At 40.9% G+C, this 20,216-nt stretch overlaps 1 protein-coding gene across 2 annotated transcripts in view; it reads left to right on the forward strand.

Annotated features, from left to right (window-relative positions):
* The first annotated feature begins 1,168 nt into the window (after positions 1-1,168).
* The window catches only part of LOC145401756 (cilia- and flagella-associated protein 298), a 36,930-nt gene continuing 17,882 nt past the window's right edge, over positions 1,169-20,216 (forward strand). For both annotated transcript variants that reach the window (XM_080273935.1, XM_080273936.1), the window contains exons 1-4: positions 1,169-1,255; positions 11,653-11,819; positions 16,702-16,840; positions 18,912-19,008. In XM_080273935.1, coding sequence (XP_080130061.1) covers positions 11,681-11,819; positions 16,702-16,840; positions 18,912-19,008 — 375 coding nt within the window. In that variant the 5' untranslated portion in view covers positions 1,169-1,255; positions 11,653-11,680. The remainder of the gene's footprint in view (positions 1,256-11,652; positions 11,820-16,701; positions 16,841-18,911; positions 19,009-20,216) is intronic.

A 20,216-nucleotide genomic window follows, 5' to 3' on the forward strand; every position in this document is an offset into this window, starting at 1 on the left:
GGCAGAGGGTATTGCTCCCTCGTGGCACACTGTGGATGTGGCAGAGGGTATTGCTCCCTCGTGGCACACTGTGGATGTGGCAGAGGGTATTGCTCCCTCGTGGCACACTGTGGATGTGGCAGAGGGTATTGCTCCCTCGTGGCACACTGTGGATGTGGCAGAGGGTATTGCTCCCTCGTGGCACACTGTGGATGTGGCAGAGGGTATTGCTCCCTCGTGGCACACTGGAGAGCCTCTTACCCTGGACGTGGCAGAGGTAGGGACACCTCGTGGCTCACTGAAGGGCCTCCTGCCCTTGAGGGGTGTAACTAGGGCCGTCGCCAAAATGTTACTAGGGACTGACTCTTGTTCAGTCCCACCCCACTGCTGTCGATGGTTGTCCCGCCTGTGAGGTTGTTTCCGATCCTGGTTCACCTGGTGTCGGGGCAGTTGCGGGGAAAAGGGGCACAGGTCAGTGGTGGGTGGGTGACCCTCTTGCCCTGGGTCATTAGCCCCCCCCCCCCGTTGTCTCTTCCGGCGGCGGGTATTATATAAAAGTAGAACAAATAATTTACCACTAAATGATAGGAAGAGATTTTCAGGGGGCAATATTAAATGTGATTTGTGCGGGGCAGCAGAAGAGAACATAAAACACTTTTTATTATGGTGCCCATTGTATCAGGAAGACAGGAATAAGGAAGAACACCTACAACAGCCTTATATAGAAAATGAAAACAATTTAATAGGACAATTACTGTTTAGTGAAGAAAATATAGGAAGAACAAAAGACTATTTATATAATATATGGAGGAAAAAGAGAGAAATTAAGGAAAGAAAGAGGAATACGTTAACAAATAGCAAAGAATAGAAAAAAATACAAAACAAAATAAAACAAAAGACACACGAGCAAAACACGAGCTAAATACAAGAAAAATAATAAACTAGAAAAATTAATTGACAAGAGGAGTGCCGATGAAAAGGCAATACTCCTCACCTATCAACTGAACTGAACTGAATTTTACTTGACATGGCTCGACTTCTTCCGTGACGTGGAGGCGATTTGCTTGTGGCCACCCCGAACAGGATTGAGGCGTCTGGCAATAGATAGATTAAAAGGGTTAGGACGTCATTTGTCCCGGGTTGGTGTATAGGAGAACCGAACATCGAAGTCTGTAACCATAGTAACGAGGCGCCGTATGTGTTGTATTACGCAGCTTCTGAGAATAAACAGATTTGACCGCTTACTGGTGTAGAACGTGCTGGCTAATCAGTAATAGTAAGTAGTAGTACTTCCGTAGTTGGGTTAATTGATTTAGAATTGTTAGACATGCTCAAATGACGGTGTAATATTTGGTAAATTTGGAGGTTCAGTCGTGGTTATTCTGTTGGCTGTTTCTGATACTGTGTAGCAGAAGCCACAATTAGAAATCAGTCAGGTTTTGGTAAAAGGTAAAAATTTAAAATGCGGGCATGGCAGTTCCACCTATCTTCTTATATTCCCATGTTCTTAAGGAAAGTAACTTTAGTACATTATCCAACACAGAGAACTGCTTGTTGATTTTAGATGACAAAAGGATTATGTGAGAAACAAGTTTGACCTATTTTAAGGTATTTAAGGAAACTACCTTGGTAGCTGCAGCAGCCTATTTACTAATGGTCTTGCCAACCTAACCAACCCCCCAGGTCCCCCACTGATTTTAACCACTTGGAATTGCCACTAAATCTAAAACTGGAAGCCTCCAATTCCTATCAGCCCAACACTTATGCCCCAACCTGTTCCAGTCAACCGGTGGTAGAACCATTTGGATTGGAAATTTTGAAGTTGTGTGTTCAGAGTGGTAAAGGATTTAATTAACTTACCACACGGGCACAGCAATACCGCCTGCCTTCTTATGTTATCACATTCTTAAAGAGAATAATTTTACTACATTATGCAATACAGATAATTGCTTGTTGATTTTAGACCACAAAAGATATACAGTATATAACAAACAAATCTTGACCTGTTTTAGGGTAGCCATTTAAGGAAACTGCCTGGACACCTGCAGTAGATTCTTTACTGATGATCTCGCCAACCTAACCTAAGTGGAGAGCTTCACCTTCTAGATCCCTGATGATTTTAACCACCTAGGATTGCCAATAAACCTAAAGTTGAAAGCCCCCACTTCATATGGAACATTTGTATAATTAGGCAGGTGAGCTGCCCGGTTATATAGTGGCACCACATGACGATGACCCTCTCCAGCGCCAAATTTAGTACGGTAATACCTCAACATACGATACCCCTAGATGCGATACCCTGGCTTAACGATGGGGGTTGAAATTGCACCATGCCCCTCCTAACGATGGCCAAACCCTGGTTTAATGATGGGTTTTGATTTTTCTTTCCGATTTTGATGATATTTTAGACTAAAATTGTGTGTTTAGGTTGACTTCATTTAATGTGTTTTAGCCACAGGTGGGGTGAACATTGTCATTTTGGGGTACAGTTTACTATGCTTGAATTTTTCCAGACTTATATTTGACAATATTCAGATTACATTTGTTGGTATAGTTGAGTTATTTACAGGTGTTAGGCTTAGGTTAGCTTCCTTAACAGCTGTTAGGCCATATTGATTGCCTTTAAACCTGTTTTGGGGCTCATCTGGGTGGGTTTTGGACCTGGTTTGGGGGGAAACCCATGGCTAGTAAACAGTCCACATTGAAATACATGTTAAAAGTACCCCGATATACGATACCCCGCCTAATGATGGGGTTTTACCCAACCAATTAGATCGTTAAACCGGGGTATGCCTGTAGTTTATTACAGTGTATGGGTATGGTAGCTTAGCCTCGGAAGATAGGAACCATTTTTTTTTCCCCAAGATTTACTATTTTCATCTGTTAACTGTGTCATGGTTAGGAGAGGTCTAATATTCTTTTCATCTAATACCATGCAATTTTATTCAGCTGAGAATGAGTTCCATGAGACTGAGATTATGAAGTATGTTCATGGGTAGCTACATTATGTGGTACCCTTTTAGGTGCGATGAAATACTGACTCAGCGATCATTAGCCAAATCAGCACCTTTGATTGGAAAATATAATTTTTATCACCATATACGTTCATTTTTTCATTCATTCATTGCCAGACGCCATGTATCCCAAACGGGGTGGCCAAGGGCTTAGAGTTAACTGTTTTACAGGGAGGGGCACTAATCCTCCACCAACCCTACTTGACACGTAGGGATAATATACGTTCATACTGGTACATATTTAATTATCTGAAAGCCATTCAAAATTTTCTGTTTAAATTAACATTTAATAAAAAATGAGGATTCAGAGGGAAAACTTGTGAAAGCAGAAGTGTTTTGCCTATACAGTAGTTCAATAGTTCACCTTGGCAGACTTGTAGTTTGTATAAATATTGATATAATATGCAAATACATCAGGCATACACTGGTTTAATACTGAAATTGGTAGAGTGAAAACCCATCACTAGGCGGGTATCATATCTCGGGGTAGATTTAACATGGAAAGTATAAGGATGTGTTTTTGAGCCTTGGGTTTCCCTCACAACCAAGTCCTAAACCCATCCAAATGAGTCCACAAACAAGTTTCTAGCTAACCTTAACCCTCAAATAGCTTTCAAACAAGCTAAACTAAGCCTAAAAACAGTTTATAACTCACTAAACCCAAAAATAAAATCTGATCAAAAATAAGTCTGGAAAAAATGAAACTTGGTAAATTGTACCTCAAAATGACAATGTTCATCCCACCTAGGACTAAAATACATTAATCTAAGTCTAAAAACAGGCTATAAATGAACCTAAACACAAAATTTACGTCTAAATTGTAATGAAAATCGGTTTTAAAAAAACAAAACCTGTCATTATACCAGTGTTTGGCCATCGTTTGGTGGGGCAGAGTGGTATTTCTACCCCCATCGCTATGCTGGGGTATTGCATCTAAGGGTATTGTATCTCAGGGTCTGCCTGTATGTGCACTGTAAAGCAATATTTATGCAAAATAGAAGTCTGTCAAGGTGTACTGGTGATCTAAATGGGAAATATCTGCTAACTTTAGCATATTTTTGCCTGAATCCTGATGTTTTATTATTAGTTAAAATAAGCACAATTTTTTGACTGGATATCAGATTATTAGGTGTGTATGAACCCATATGGTGAAAAAAAAAATGATAATATATAACTATTAAAAATGCCGATTTGGTGTTGATTTGGTAAATGACTGCCGATTCGGTATTTCGTTGCACTGTACCCTTTTTACTAACTTGGACCAGATTCCTGTCCTTTTGCAGCATATTTTATTTAGCTGTGACAGAAAAATACAGTACTGCAGCCTTACATTCATTTTGTAGCACTTCTTCATTCCTAGCACTATACTGTATTCCAATGTTAAGTGCTTGATACTGCTCAGTATTCAAGATGAAGAACTGGCAGGTTTATGCCTAGTTAAAGTGAACTGAGTGTAGTAAATTTTCACCACTTCTTGCCCTCTCAGCAGGGTAGATTCCAGAAAAAGAGGGAAGACTTAAGAGTTCCTGGACAAAATCAGTAGAGAAAAAGAAGAGGGCCTGGTGTTCTCGGAAAATTATTGGGTAAGCAACTAGCTCAAAGACAAATGGTTATCCCTAAAAGGATTATGGTATCTGGCTATAGACAGAATAGACATCATATAAATATACCTACCGGTACTTCACTATATGGATGTGGTTGTAATAGTAGTAGTAGGAGAAGTATTATAGTAGTAGTACCAGTAGTATAGTAGTAGTAGCAGCAGTATAGTAGTAGTAGTAGTAGTAGCAGTAGTAGTTGTAGTTGTAACCCCAGGCTCTTCTGAATATGATACTGGTGGACTGCAGGTGGAGGTTGTTCTGTTTCCTCAGTCCATCCTCCTCGTTTGGGAGATAGGGAGGTAGCTGTGGGACATTTTTATAACTGGACACCTCCACTGCTTAGTCATATTGGTGCCACCACTTGAAGGCATCTCTATCTCCAGCACCTGCTATACAGAAATAAACTACACTATTCAATGTGCCCTTCTGTACACCATCCAAACAATATGCCCTTCTGTTCACCATCCAAACAATGTGCCCTTCTGTTCACCATCCAAACAATGTGCCCTTCTGTTCACCATCCAAACAATGTGCCCTTCTGTGTGGTTATTATGCACAAAAAATAATTAAATACAGTAATGGAAAAATCTGGGAAAACTATAAACTGCTTCCTTTTTGTAGGTTCATGTGGCTTTCTTATCATTACTGTGTTTGTGTATAGGCTACGGTATCAGTGGTGAATTTCAGGCATCTTTTCAGTTTTCAGACAGTTTGGTTGGTGGTCGTTTTTTGTACAGTACTGTGCCTTTTTCATACTCCTTTCATTTCTTGCTTAGTTGCTTCAGTATACAGCAGTTTCTTTTGTTGTTAGTGTGTTCTAACGATTTTCACCTCCTCCTTCCAGTGGCACAACTAGAAAAAATAAAAACAAGGGGCACAAAGTAGAAATATGTCAGATTTTATTGCATGCCTTGCATGTGTTGTTTCCCATTAAAAATAGAGGCAAACTTAAGGAGACTAAGGATAAAGTTCTTGGAAATAACATCAAGCTTTGGTGTATGTAAGTAATGGCTGTCAAAAATGAAGTGCAAATGACAAAGAGTGTAAAGTGGAGCCAGGATTTCAGGGACTTGAATGATGTTTAAATGATTGTCTACCCCCTTTGGCATACTGTTGGTAATTTTGCCTCTTTCATTCTGTCTTTTTCCTTTTGTTATGGATTCCACCTCACTTCACCCATGGTTGTGAAGAAAGGTATGGGAAAAAAAACTAAAGGTGTTGATAATGACAGTAAGAATGAATGAGAAAGTAACAAAGAAAAAAAATACAGATAAAGCAATCTGGGATGGATGGGTGATGATGATGATGATGATGATGATGATGATAAGAATAAATAAAAAAGTAAAAAATAGAGATAAATAAATAAATAAATAAATAAATAACTGTATTGCAGAGAAAGGAAGGGTGTTGTGTTTTGGTGATGATGAGGATGATAAATAGTACCGGTATGTGATTAAGCTCCTCTGGCTTGCCTAGGTGTGTTATTTTTCATTCTGTCTTAATATCACTGAAGCACAAAGGTTTCATCAGGATCAGAAAACAGCATGTGACCTAAACATAGCCCTTCCTGTATCTCTTCACTCCCCATGCATTAACTACATGTGTATTTACCTATTTACCTATTTGTAGTATGCAGGAATTGAGTGATGCTCGTGTTGTCCTGTCTCCATATCCACATTTATCTAGTTTACATTTACACACATGAATGTTTTTCTCCTGCACCACCTTTTCGTCTAAGTCGTTCCAAATACTTATGTATTTACCCAGTATACCTAATTGAGATACACACGAAATATGCTATGCTCGTGGGTTCCCATCGCTGTTTCTCAGTAAGTCAAATTTGGCTTTAAACTCATTTAAGTTTTTAGACTGGATGATCTCTTTGTCAAGGCTATTCCATAAATCTATACTTCTGTAAGGAGAGCTATGTTTCTTGATATCCTTCAAGCAGCTTGACTTTTTCAGTTTCATTCCGTGTCCTCTTGTTGCTCTCTTATCCCATAAAAACAGATCTTCTCTGTCAATTTTATCTACTCCCACCATGGTCCTGAACACTGCAGTCATGTCTCCCCTCTTTCTCCTTTCCTCTAAGGAAGGCAAATCCAGCTTTTCCAGCCTCTCTCTCTGTATGACAGATCTGCCAGACTGGGGACCATCTTGGTTGCTGTTCTTTGTATTCTCTTGATCTTGTTTATATCATTCTTTTTGTGTGGGGACCACACTACTGCTGCATATTCTAACCTGGGGCGGATCATGGCCACTATCAATTTTTTCATCATCTCCTCATCCATATAATGAAATGCTACTCTTATGTTAGTCAGGAGTTTATAAGTCTCTCTAACTATCTTATTAATGTGCTTTTCAGGTGACAAACTATCTTGGACTAGCACTCCCAAGTCTTTCTCTTCTCTCATTTTAGTGATTAATTCATTACCCAACAAATAATTCAGTGATGGCCTCCTGGTACTTTTACCCATTTCCAATATTTTACATTTCTTTACATTAAATTTCATTTCCCACGTCCGGCTTCAATCATGTATCCTATCCAGATCCTCCTGCAGCATTTTACAATCCTCCTCAACGTCTACCTTCCTCAAGATCTTTACATTATCAGCAAACAGACTTGCATAACTGTTCACTCCATCTACCATATCATTTACGTAAATCAGGAACATTACTGGCACCAATACCGAGCCTTGGGGGACTCCACTTGTTACTTCCCTCCATCCAGACATCCTATCCATTATTACTGTCCTCATTTGTCTGTCCCTCAGAAAATCTCCCATCCATTCCAGGAGTTTCCCCTTCAGTCTTCCTATATATTCTAGTTTCCACATTAGTCTCTTATGAGGTACCTTGTCAAAGGCCTTCTCTAAGTCTGAGTACACACAATCCACCCAACCATCTCTCCCCTGTACCACGTCCATCGCTCTTGAGTAAAAGCTCAACAAGTTAGAAACACATGACCTTCCACCTCTGAATCCAAACTGACATTCGGCCAAAATATTCATCTCTTCTAGATATTTTACCCATCTGTCTTTCAGGATTCGCTCGCACAATTTTGCGACCATGCTGGTTAGAGACACTGGTCTATAATTCAGGGGTTCTTCCCTGTTTCCTCCCTTATAAATTGGTACCATGTTTGCCCTCTTCCATTCTTTTGGCACTTTCCCCTCTTCCAGAGAACACATGATTTAACTGTGAATTTTATCTGCCAGTTGTTCTCTGCATTCTTTCAGTACCCAGTTAGAAATTCCATCAGGTCCTGGGGCTTTCCTTACATCTTGGGTTTCCAATAATTTGTACACTTCCTGTACCTCCACTTTTATATCTTTTATCACCGGTACATTTCTAGTCACTCCCTCCCCTTCCACAATCTCTTTTTCATTAGTGAAAACTGATTGGAAACATTTGTTCATTATTTCAGCTTGCATTGCTGCATCTTTATAGACCTCTCCTTTTACTTTCAATTTGGTGATTCCTTCCTTTTGTTTCAGTTTGCCATTAACAGACCTATAAAACAGTTGGGGTTCATCCTTGCATTTGTCTATTATACCTTTTTCAAAATTCCTTTCTTCTTCTCTACTTATTCTTATGTATCCATTTCTAGTTCTTTTATATTCTTCCTTTTTTCTGGTGTTTCCTCTCTTCCTGCAGTTGTTCCATGCGTTATCTCTCTCTTTTTTTGCTGTCATACACCTTTTATTAAACCACTCCTTTTTCCTGTTTTCTTTCCCTCTTACTCTTGGTACAAATTTTTCCACTCCCAAATTATAGAGGTCTAGAAAGATATCCCACTTCCTTTGTATCTCTCTTGTTTCTCTGAATTTTCTCCAATCTGGATTTTCAAAAAATTTGTCTGTCCTGTGAAATTAGCTTTCCCAAAGTTGTATCTTCCCCGTCTATGAAGCTCGTCTCTTGGCTCGACGTTCCCTATTATCATCTGGAATACAGTGACCACATGATCACTTTTTCCTATAGGACCGAAATATTTCAGTGATTCTATTACATCGGGTTCTTTGGTAAACAGTAAATCTAACCTTGCTGGTGTGTCCTCACCTCGGAACCGTGTCTCTTCTTTGACCCATTGCGTCATCACATTATTCATTATTATATTTAATAATATAGTGCCCCACGAATCCTCGCTGCCTCCTGAGTACCATTCCTCCCAGTTCACCTCTTTACAGTTAAAGTCACCCATCAGAATTATATTGTTGCTTTTCTCAATTGTTTTTTGTAAATACAGGTCTCCCTCACTATTCGATTCCTCACTATTCGATATTTCGCTTATACGATCGATATTTATTGATACCAATCCCTCATTAATCGATTGAGAATGCTCGATTATCCGATCGCTTAAATAAAAGTAAATGTACGCATCGTAAACAAACGCATCGCATCACGCGCTTGTTTTTCTGGCTGAGCGATCGTACCCAAGCCCGCTCATTCTCGCGCTCATTCCCGCCTTGTCCCGTCTAGGCTAAGCTCTGATGCCGCATTTCTTCCATCCACTTCTGCCACTGTCATCATCCATCACTGACATCCAGGATTCATCAAGCCCTGCCACTGCTGACGATGAGGAGCAACTTTTCTTCCAGTGATTTAATGAAGACTAAAGAGTCTCTGAGTTGAGAGTGTACTGCAGCCATGAAAGGTACGTTATGTGCAGGACTTAGCCTAGCGCGTTTGTGATTTTGATTTTTCTGATCTTTCCAGTGGATATAGGCCTCCTGGGGAAGCCACTGTATAAAAAAAAATAATGTGTCTATTACACTACCTCCTTGGGTGACGTGGAAAAGTGTTCTCCATCTCTTTATTGGTAAATATTAATGTAGCGGTCCGCATTAAATTAAATCCTATTAAACCTTAAGTTCGTTATTCGATCGTTCACTATTCGATCTAGTTTTCAGGAACGTAACCCAATCGAATAGTGAGGGACGCATTAAATTAAATCCTATTAAACCTTAAGTTCGTTATTCGATCGTTCACTATTCGATCTAGTTTTCAGGAACGTAACCCAATCGAATAGTGAGGGAGACCTGTAACTAGCCATATCTGACAACATCTGGTATTCGTCATCATTCCATGCTCTTGTCTTAGGGGGAACATACACTACCACCATATCTCTCTTGACTTTCTCTCCAGTTTCTAATTTCATATATATCACTTCAGCCCTGCCTTCTCCCATTTCCACGGTATCTACATTTATGTTGTTCTTCACTGCTGTCATCACTCCTCCTCCCGTTTTTTCTTTTCAGTCTCTTCTCCACAGATTGTACTTACCGTCTCCCAAATGAGCATCAATATCCTCTCTTAATTTAGTCTCTACAAAGCACATGACATCAGGTTCATATTCTCTCAAGAAATCATTAATTTCAGTTCTTGCCTGTGTGATACATAGATGATGTTTAGTAAGGGAAGTTTGTTGATTGCAGAGTTGAAGATAGTGTGCTTTGGTGGTGTGATCATATGGAGAGAATCAGTGTAAATAAGATTGTGCAAAAATGTACATAGTGTGAGTGAGTCTGAATGAGGAAAGAGACGTTATAGGCTATGCCAAGAAGGAGGATGGATAAGGTGAATGAGAGTTAGAGAGTGAGGTATGGATGGTGATGATCCTACAGAATTGAGTGAAGATCAGATTGGCTGAATGGAATATGTATGGAGGAGTACATGGCAAGAGTCTGGCATCCCTCATTGAACTTGATAGCTAACAGACTGACTTAATCAGGCAGGCTCTTGTTGTTGAGTAACCTTGGTCTTTCTGGCCAAGCAGATCCATTAGTTGCAGCAAGCAACTGCCCCTGCAGGCCCGACCCATGCAGTGAACCTGTGTTCCTTTGTGGTAGACAGTGCCCCACCACAGCAAGGCATGGGGAAGAGTGTGGAGGTTTGGTTCCCAATACTGTGCAGCAAAAGTATTAAGATAAATTTTTAACTGTGCAAATGGTTAGCCCTGTGAAGCAAAGTCAGGATACTGTGTGTTTGAATGTGTGTGTATGAGCATTTACTCCATCCCATTGGGCATACTGTTGATAGTGCATTTTGTATGAGGTTTGTGTGTTCCTACCTTAGCCCATACTGTACTTGGGTAGTAAAAAAGTTAAGGGTGATGATGATGATGATAAATATTATATTCTGCCTTTTTGGGTGATTGCTATTGGCCATGTGGAGAGGATGGAGGGTGAAAGACTGACGAAGAGAGTGTATGTGAGTGAGGTGGAGGGGGGAAGAGGGAGGGGGAGGCCGAGGATGAGATGGAGGGATGGGGTGGAGAGGTATATGAGAAAGGGGGGTGTGAGTTGGGAGCAGGGCAGTGAAATGGCGCGGGACAAGGCGACTTGGAGGCGATTTGTTTGTGGCCACCCCAAACGGGATTGAGGCATCTGGCAATAGATAGATAGATAGATAGCTATTGTAGGATTCTTTTCTTTAATGTTTAAGCTCAGCACATCGAAAACTGTCTCAAACGATAATTATATATTCGTAGTTCAGGGAGGGGGTATTAAATTTTGTGTACAAGTCTTACATACCTTACAGTTTGTATATTATTCCATCTAAACTAATTGCTGAGCATAATGCCATACCATCACCTTACCCATCAATCTTAAGTGCACATTTGCGGGGATGGCTACATTGACGTTTTGGGGAAATTGTAATTTGGCGGATCACCCAAATCACCTAGTAGTGTGTTGCCTGCATTCGTGGTAACAGAGTTTCCAAAAAAGTTTGTTCTCCAACCATCACATTCATATGAAAGTCATGTGATAGAAATTACTTGCATATTACTGGTGCTGAGTCTACCTTTTACCTGGACATCAGCCTGGGTCAAAGCTAGTTTATACTCATTTTGATTACACAACAGTCAGCCTGTGGGAGCCCCATACCTACAGGGCCTCTAGACATGTTCCTGCTGTGTCTGTTGGGTAATCCAGCACTGATGATATCCTAAGAGATAATGTATTTGCATTGCAGGGAAAGAAATCTGTGTTACAGTGGTGATGATGATGATGATGATGGTGAGAATCAGTGATTAATAAAAAAAAATTGTATTGCAGGAAAAGAGTCAGTGTTACATAAGTGAAGATGGTGGTGCTACACGTGAAGAGAGGAGATGATAGCAAGTTCCTGCTGAGTGCCAGTGTGGTTGACCCCATAGAAGAAGTGCTGGGCAGGACCATCATGATATACAACGGATGCCTTAAGATTCATCGTATTTGTTTTGGTGAGGTTATACCTGTGTTCTTTGTGATAAGTAGGTAGACAGATTATAATAGTAGTTCTTTTAGCTTCAGGTTCGTCGGAAACATGAACCCAATGAACTGCGGGCTGGAGCTGCCCGTCTCCGGCAGACCACCATCCTCCTTTTGGGGGATTGGATAGGGAATTTGTAATTTTTTTTTCTGTCTAGTTATATTGGTGCCATTACATTAGTACCAATAATATATACACTTGTGAGGAATAGTGTAGTTGACCCTATTGATAATGTATTGGGGAAAACCATCTTGATATACTGTACAAAATAATGGACGCATAAATTTCTTGATATTTATAATGGTGTTTGTGGCCTGCATTGACATCAGCTTCTTAGGTTTTGTAGCATAATACACCTTATTCTCTTGTAGGCTGTTTTTATTGTTATATGTACACAGATTGCATAAATAACATACCCTTGATATGTTGAACTAATTGGGGGATGAGGCTGATGATATATCCAATAATTCAAGATAGCTAGTGTTTGGTATGGTGGATTATAATGAACCCAGGTTTAATCTATCTATCTATCTATCTATAGCCCGACACCCTAATCCCGCAAAGGGTGGCCGCAGACAATACGCCTCCAAGTCGCTCTGTCACCCACCATTTGCAGTATGTAATAAATCTTATCTGGTGGATACGTAGCACAGTTATAAGTGTTCAGACTAGTGTATTTAAGTTTATGTGGGTTTATAGTACTGTATGTATGTTGAGACATGGTGGTACCGTAGATGGTGGTGACCATCATCCACTCATTTGATGTAGTGCTGTCAACTTTTTCCTTCAGTTTTCTCACTTGTTTTCTGTGTCTGCCCTCTTTTCTTCCTATTTCCTTCATCTTTCCTGTCACTTTTTATTACTCGTCTTTCCTTTTCAGGTGGCTTTACATTGAGTGACAAGCCTAATGGTTTCCTGTAAGCCAGGAAACCATGTACAGCATTGGGTGATAACGATATAACCAACCCATGCGTGTTCCCTATGTGTCAATAAGTGGGTTGGTGGAGGGTTAGTGCCCCTCCCCATAAAACAACTAACTCAAAGACTAACGGCCATCCCTTATGGGAGTATGGCATCTGGCTATAGATAGATAGATAGATAGATGATGACACCGTATAGATAAATGTTAAAAATTTCAGTCAGTAGTAATGTACAGACTAGAAACAAAACAATAACTACTTTTTATTTACCTTCTCCTCATGTGGTCATAATCAGTGTTTGTTTAGATTATTAGAAGATTATTTGACAGTCTCAAAGAATATGATGTATCTGATGGTTGGTACTGTATATTGTGGTTTGATACATAATGGGCTTACTGTATAAGAATTTAACAAGTACAGAAATACAGTGGGGCACCAATTTTCGCGCCTAATTGGGTCCAAAAATAATGCGCGAAAGTGGAATTAGCGAAAGTTGGGGCATTGTCTTTATGGCAAAAAGGCTAATTGGTTCCCGGTTATCCTAAAGTAACATCAGATTTTCATTTTCACTTGCAATACAGTACATCAAATCACTATTGTACATTGCATTGTGAGATACAAACAATAAAAACTGTACAGTACACATTATATGAGGAGAAACATACCACAGAGACCAGGTTGAGGTTTCTTCACTCCAACACGATACTCTCTTTTAACCTTGGCCTTTCCTCCCGACTTTGAATGTCCCGGCCACTTTTTATCACCACCACTGCCTCCCGGCCCTCCCCCCACACCACCAGGCTCTCCCCCCACACCACCAGGCCCTTTCCCCACACTACCAGGTATAGTAGAGGCCATTGAACCGTGAGAATCCAACACAATGGAGCTAGCATGCTCATACACAATGGCGGGAATGGGTGGACAGAGTGTTGACATGACGTCATTCAAGATGGTGGTGGGTTGCGGGCGGGCAGTGCAGGAAATTCAAAGTTCAAAATATTGTCCCAAACCCAAAATTTGTGCGCGAAAATCGATTTTTTTCAAGCGAAAGTGGAAGTTAGGGAATATTTGGTGCATGCTGCGAAAGTGGATTCCGCGAATCCTGCTGTAGCAAAAGTTGGTGCACTACTGTACAGTGATAAGGAAGAAGTATTTGTAAGCTTCCTAATGGCACAAGAATATTGCTTTTTGTCTGTGTCCTTTTGGATGGATAATAATGATTGTGTATTTACAGTTGCAGACAGTAATATCACTCTACTTTTTAGTCAAATGTGTATGAAACTATAGCATAATATTCTGAAAAGTTTGTTAGGCTTTTAAAACTATCACAGGATTTGAAAGACTTATTACTGTCTTTATTTTTCACTGTGAAGTGAATCATTATTTATGTTCAGAAAAGCAGCATAGTAAATACTTTCTTTCAAGATGCACAACTTTGCCAGCTTCTTTGTTTGGGGGGTAAATAAATCATCATAGTACTCTATGATGATGATATTTTGAGCTCATTCAACCAAATTTGTTGTGTAGTCATCTCAGAATGCCCTTTAAGCATATATATTCCAATGTATGGTGATGCTTTGTGGCACTGCAAAGGGTTTTTGAGTCATTATATAGGTATCCCTTCTATTTGCAAGGCCTAGGCTTGAGCCAACCTTAAGCCAAATGCCCATTCGCATTTTTAAGGTGCAAAGGCTGAAACTGGACTTAGGCTGCACTTTAGCCAGTCTCACACCAAGTCAAGCCACTCATGGAGCAGGCTGGAGGTAGCTTAAGGCCAGAGGTATGACATCATGTGAAAACAAAGATGGTGTCTTCTGTTGTAAGTGTAAAGTAGCTTAAGGTGTTCCTTTGTGAAGTGAAGTGAGGGGGTTAAATGACGAGGAGGTGTCTATGCAAAGACTATACCTCTGACCAAGCATCAGATCTGATATGGTCAGTAAGGTGTTCCAGTCAGATTGAGCCAGTGCAGGTTTATAACCAAGGGGTGGTTGGGGTTTACTACTCACATAAAGCCACCCAGGGATGAGTGAGGCTGGTCATTCTCATCTTAACTGTCAGGACCAACTTGCCTAGCCCCAGGCTACTCCACCCCTCGTGGGGCAACACAGGATTAGATGATGAATGTATGAATGAATACACCATGAATATGTGACTTACAATGACTGATGATAATGTACTGTACTGTACATACATAATACTGTAGAAGTAACTGTGGATGCATTTTAGATATGAACATTGTATGTTAATAGTGTCAGCTGATTGGAGTGTTTACAGAGGTCAACTGATTGGAGACTAGAAGGTGTTTTTGCACTTTCACAGAGACAAGCCAAGGTATGGAGCCCGGCTTAAGCCTAAAGTCTTGCAAAAATGTGGCATTAAATTATGGCTGTGGGTGCCATTTTCCTAGGAAATTCATTACCTTGCAGAATTTCATTTCTCATGGGTTTCCATGGAACACAGCCCTTGTGAAAGACAAGGGCTTTCTGTATTTACAAGTACCACTCTCCTTGTAAATACACACTTGCTTTAGTGCTGCCTATTTCTTCCTTTTCCTCTGCCATTCATTTTCTGTGTTTGCCCTCCTCTCTTTCTATTTTACCCAACCTTCTTGTTGCTTTTTTTTTCAATGTCTTTCATTTTAGATGGTTTTACACAGAGTGATAAGCCTAATGGTCTCCTGTTACCCAGGAAACCATTAACAGCACTGGGTGGCAGCTATATAACCAAGATCTGGATGGAGTCTGCTATGATGCCTTCATTAACTGGGTGTAGAAATGCAAATGTGGCAACCATTCAGGACCAAACCTCCACATCCTTCCCCATACCACATTGTGGCAAGGCACTGCCTACCATAAGGGAACAGTGGTTCACTGCTTGGGATGGTCTTGTGGGGTCAGTTGCTTACCTGTGATCCATGGGTCCTCTCAGCCAGACAGACTGCAGTTATTCAGTGCCAATAATAGGCACAGAACACCTGACCAAACATGGATACACTTTACCACTGCAGATACATGGACATACCAAGGACCAGATTGCAGACCTTGAGTTACTGGATGTCTAACAGTCTATCTATCTATCCATCTATCTATCTATCTGTCTATCTATCCATCCATCCATCTGTCTATCTATATGTTTGTCACCAGATGCCTTAATCTCATAAATGGTGGCCTCATATGACTGTCCTCTGCCATCGGGGTGCCCTCATTCCAACACACACCCATTGTCTCATATACCTCTTCACCCTATCCCTCTGTCTCATCTTTGGTCTCCCCCTCCACCTCACTCACACTTTTTAAATCAGTCTCTCTTTCTCCTTGCTCTCCACAAATTAGGAGCTGTGTTAAGGTGGGGGTGCTCACCATTCATTCACTTAATGCTGTGCTGCTCTTGGGTCTGCCCTTTCCTCTCCTCCATTCTTCTTTCCTTCCATCCTCTTCTATCTTTCTTTCCTTCATTCTTTCCTCATCCTTCTGCCTATGGGTGAATTTACATTCCCTGTTCTGTCTTGCTTTCCTTCATTCTTTCCTCCTCCTACTGCCTGTAGGTGACTCTACTGTACACTGAGTGACAAGCCATATGGTTTCCTGTACACCAGGAAACCATTTACTATGCTGGGTGGTGACCATATAACCAAATTTTGATGCCTGGTGGTTTAGTGTATAATTAAGGTGCTCCAATCAGATTGAGCTGGTGAAGGTTTATATCCAAGGGCTGGTTGGGGATTGTTGCTCATGTAATGCCACTCAGGGATGAGTGAGGCTGGTCACTCTCATCTTAAATGTCAGGACTAACTTGCCTAGCCCCGGGCTCCTATGCTCCTCATGGGGCAACGTAGGATTGGGTGATGAATGAATGTTAATATATTGAGGTCAACTGAACTAACAGGAGGATAATGATGGTGATTTTGAACATACTATATTTTATTATTCACAGGCATAGAGTACCTGGCAGAACATGGCTATGCCTTGCCTCCGGAGATGCACGGGCTTACTGAAGACCAAATAGCAGACCTGAAGCTGTCCGATGAGCACGAGGGTCGGTGTATCCCCAGCGGTGGATATGAAGTGAATAAGTAAGCTGAATGGCTGTGTTGGTTGAAAAACTGGGTGCCAGAGATATAAGCGGGTCCATCACGTTTCTGTCATCATCATCATCGTTGTTGTTGTTGTCATCATTGTCGTCATCACCGTCACCATCATCATCGTTGTTGTTGTCATTGTTGTCATCGTCATCATTATCGTTGTTGTTGGTGTCATCATTGTCATCATAATCATCATTATCATCACCATCATTGTCATCATCATCATCATCGTCATCATCATCATCATCATCATCATCATCTCACCCTAGAATGTGGTGAAGTAGGGTCAGGAGAGTCAGAAAAAAAAAATGGTAGGAGAAACTAACCAGCATCTGGTCCCTTGAATGGGCCACACTCTCATTCACTCACCTTTCAAACCCATGGAATCCTAACACCACCTCATAGTCATACAGATCCACATTTTAAGCACTTCATACCACCTGTCAGCTGAAGGCAGTGCATGAAGAACCCCACAATTTTTTACTGTCATTAACTTGGCAAGATTAGATTGTAGACTTGAATTTGGCGGACAAACATGAAGCTTGGTTGATCCCCATTGGTGGACATATGTAAATAAGTAAGCTGTAGGACTGGGTTTTTAAGACCTAGTGTGTTGTAGTAGTAGTGGTGATAGTAATATTTTAGTACGGTAGTAGTAGTAGTAGTAGCAGTAGTTGTAGTAGTAGTAGGAGTAGAAGTAGTAGTAGTAGTAGTAGTAGTAGTGGTAGTAGTAGTAGTAGGATGATGATGATGATGACGACGACAGCGACGATGACGACGACAACGACGATGATGATGATGATGATGATGATGTACCACCTGGTTCACCTGAATGTAAACCTAATGGACTGCAGGCTAGAGTTTTCCCTCTCCTGCAATCCACTATGCCTCTTTTGAGGGATAGGGAGGTAATTGAGGGACATTTGTACAGCCAGTCAACAGACCTTCCTTGTTATATTTTTGGCACCACTTGAAGGTATCGCTCTCCAGCACTGTGATGAATTGATAAAAGCTCTATGTAACACCCAGTATGAAAATATCCTCGAATGCACAGATATAGCAGGAAGAAAATGAGGTACATCACTGGATTGAAAGAGTTAATTTTGTTGTATTATAGTTTGTTGTATTATATGTTTTGCAGTTGGTGGGGAAATTCACCATCCACTCACTTGATGTACAGTAATGCTGACTTCAGGTGACACAGCTCTGAATGATAAGCCAGATCATTTTCTGCAAGCCAGGAAACTATTTACTATGCTGGATGTTAATCATATATCCAGGTGATGCCTGGTGGTGTAGTGGATTAAGATGCTCCAGCAGTATAGGGCCTACAAGGGTTTACATCCTAGGAGATGGTTGGGGTTTACTATCACCAGTCACCTTTGTCTTAAATGTCGAGACTGTGTAACTTAGCCCTAAGTCCTATGCTCCTGATGGGTTGGAAAAGGAATGGGTAATGGATGGATAGATGGATGAAATAATGGTAAATGAATGGTCTCTGCTGAGCTGATTAAAATAATGCGACAGTAACAAAAGCAAAATCCAAGTATATATTATGTCATGGTAAAGGAAAAATGAATAAAATATAAGCAGTTTGTAATCCATTCCCAGTGAGATACATCATGGTGCTGTAAAGGGACAGTTATGTGTTGACATCAGTATAAATGGTTGGCCGTGTTGCATGGTTATACCAACATCCTTCAGTTCACTCTCTGTCCACTCAAAGGATGATGTTGGCTTACAGAATGACAGCTTCTGTCTGCAGTCCACTGGGTTCACATTTAGCTGAGCATGGAACCACAACAACAACAACATCCATCCATACATTCCTTCATCCATCTATCCATTCCCTTTTTGCCTCATCAGGAATGTAAGGGCCCACTGCTAGGCCACTCAGGAACAAGCCTTACTTTCCCTTGAGTGGCATTTTGTGAGCAATAAACCCTAGCCATCCACTGATATAGATCTTTACAAACCTCATCTAATTGTATCACCTTAACACACTAAACCACCAGGCAACCAAACAGAAACAAGAGAGTGACTAAAAAAAATCTTATTGCAGAGATCCATATGGCAGGAGGTGTGGTCAGCAGCCTGTGGAAAAAATGAGAGATGTTTTGCTGAAGACTGTACAGGAAGCTAAGGCAATAATATCCGAGGTATGTGTGTGTGTGTGTGTGTGTGTGTGTGTGGGTGTGGGTGGGGGGACTCATTAATTCCTGAACTATGCATGTTGTATCACCAGATAGATGAGTTTCCTGGTTGTATCAGTGCCACCACATGAAGGCATCCCTCTTCAGCACCACACCCTCACAGGAACAAGTGAAAGGCAACAGGCCACTCACTTCCTGCCAGACGATGCTGAAGAGAACTGTGGCCTTTGACAAAATGATCATCTACCGGTACTCTGTTGTCCTAAAAGCCAATCTAGGGTCACATTCTATGTGGTTTGGGGCATTTTGTAACACATCTTTCTCAGTGATTAATTCTGCACAATTCTCCTCTATATTCATTTGTATGTTGATGCAGACTGTCTCAGTAAAATAGAGAAATTTGAATAACAGGCAAGAATATATGAAAGTGTAACATTCAAAATACAGTAAATGGCTAATATTAAGAGATGCAACAAAGACTCCTGTGCCACTTTGAATATGAGCATCTTGATAGGACTTCCTGTATTTCTGGTGGTGGAGAGGGATGCCTTCTTGTGGTGGCACTGACATAACCGGTCAGCTCCACTGCCCAGTTACTCAAACATCCCCCAGCTCCCCTTATTTTCCTGCAACAAGGGTAGTAAACTTCTGAAGGAGATAGTCTGCAGTACACTTAGTTCACAAATAGATGAGCTTGTTTTACAGCTGCTATTACTGCTACTGTATTTTTGCCACCGTCACATAAATAAATGAAGAGCAACACACCTTTGATCTCCCATTGCATGTATGATCCCCTATATATGCTAAATGGAGTGGTGGTCAGTGTCTACCTGACTATCCAGAAAGGCAGCCTATACTAGGATTCATACTTTTCTTCATCCACTCAACAGACACAAGTGAATAGCAACATGCCCCCCACCTCCTACTGTACGTATGATGCCTTGGAGATGTTGAATTAATTGATGGCCCTCATCTGCCTGATTGTATACCTGTGTATGCAGAGGAACAGCTTGTAATTATACCATTTTCACCTTAACCTGGCCCAGATTTTTGTAATTTTGCAGCTTATTTCACATATTTTGGGGGAGGCAGTGGCTGAATCGGTAGAGAGGCGGCCTGCAGTCCTGATGGACCCAGGTTCGAATCCAGGCTGGGGCAGGGAACAGTTCAAGGATTTGAATTTCATTAAAAGCAGACTTTCCTGATCTACCAGA

Source organism: Coenobita brevimanus, chromosome 56, assembly GCF_032717465.1.
Source record: "Coenobita brevimanus isolate Jiangsu-jjx chromosome 56, ASM3271746v2, whole genome shotgun sequence".
Taxonomy (NCBI): Eukaryota; Metazoa; Arthropoda; class Malacostraca; order Decapoda; family Coenobitidae; genus Coenobita; species Coenobita brevimanus.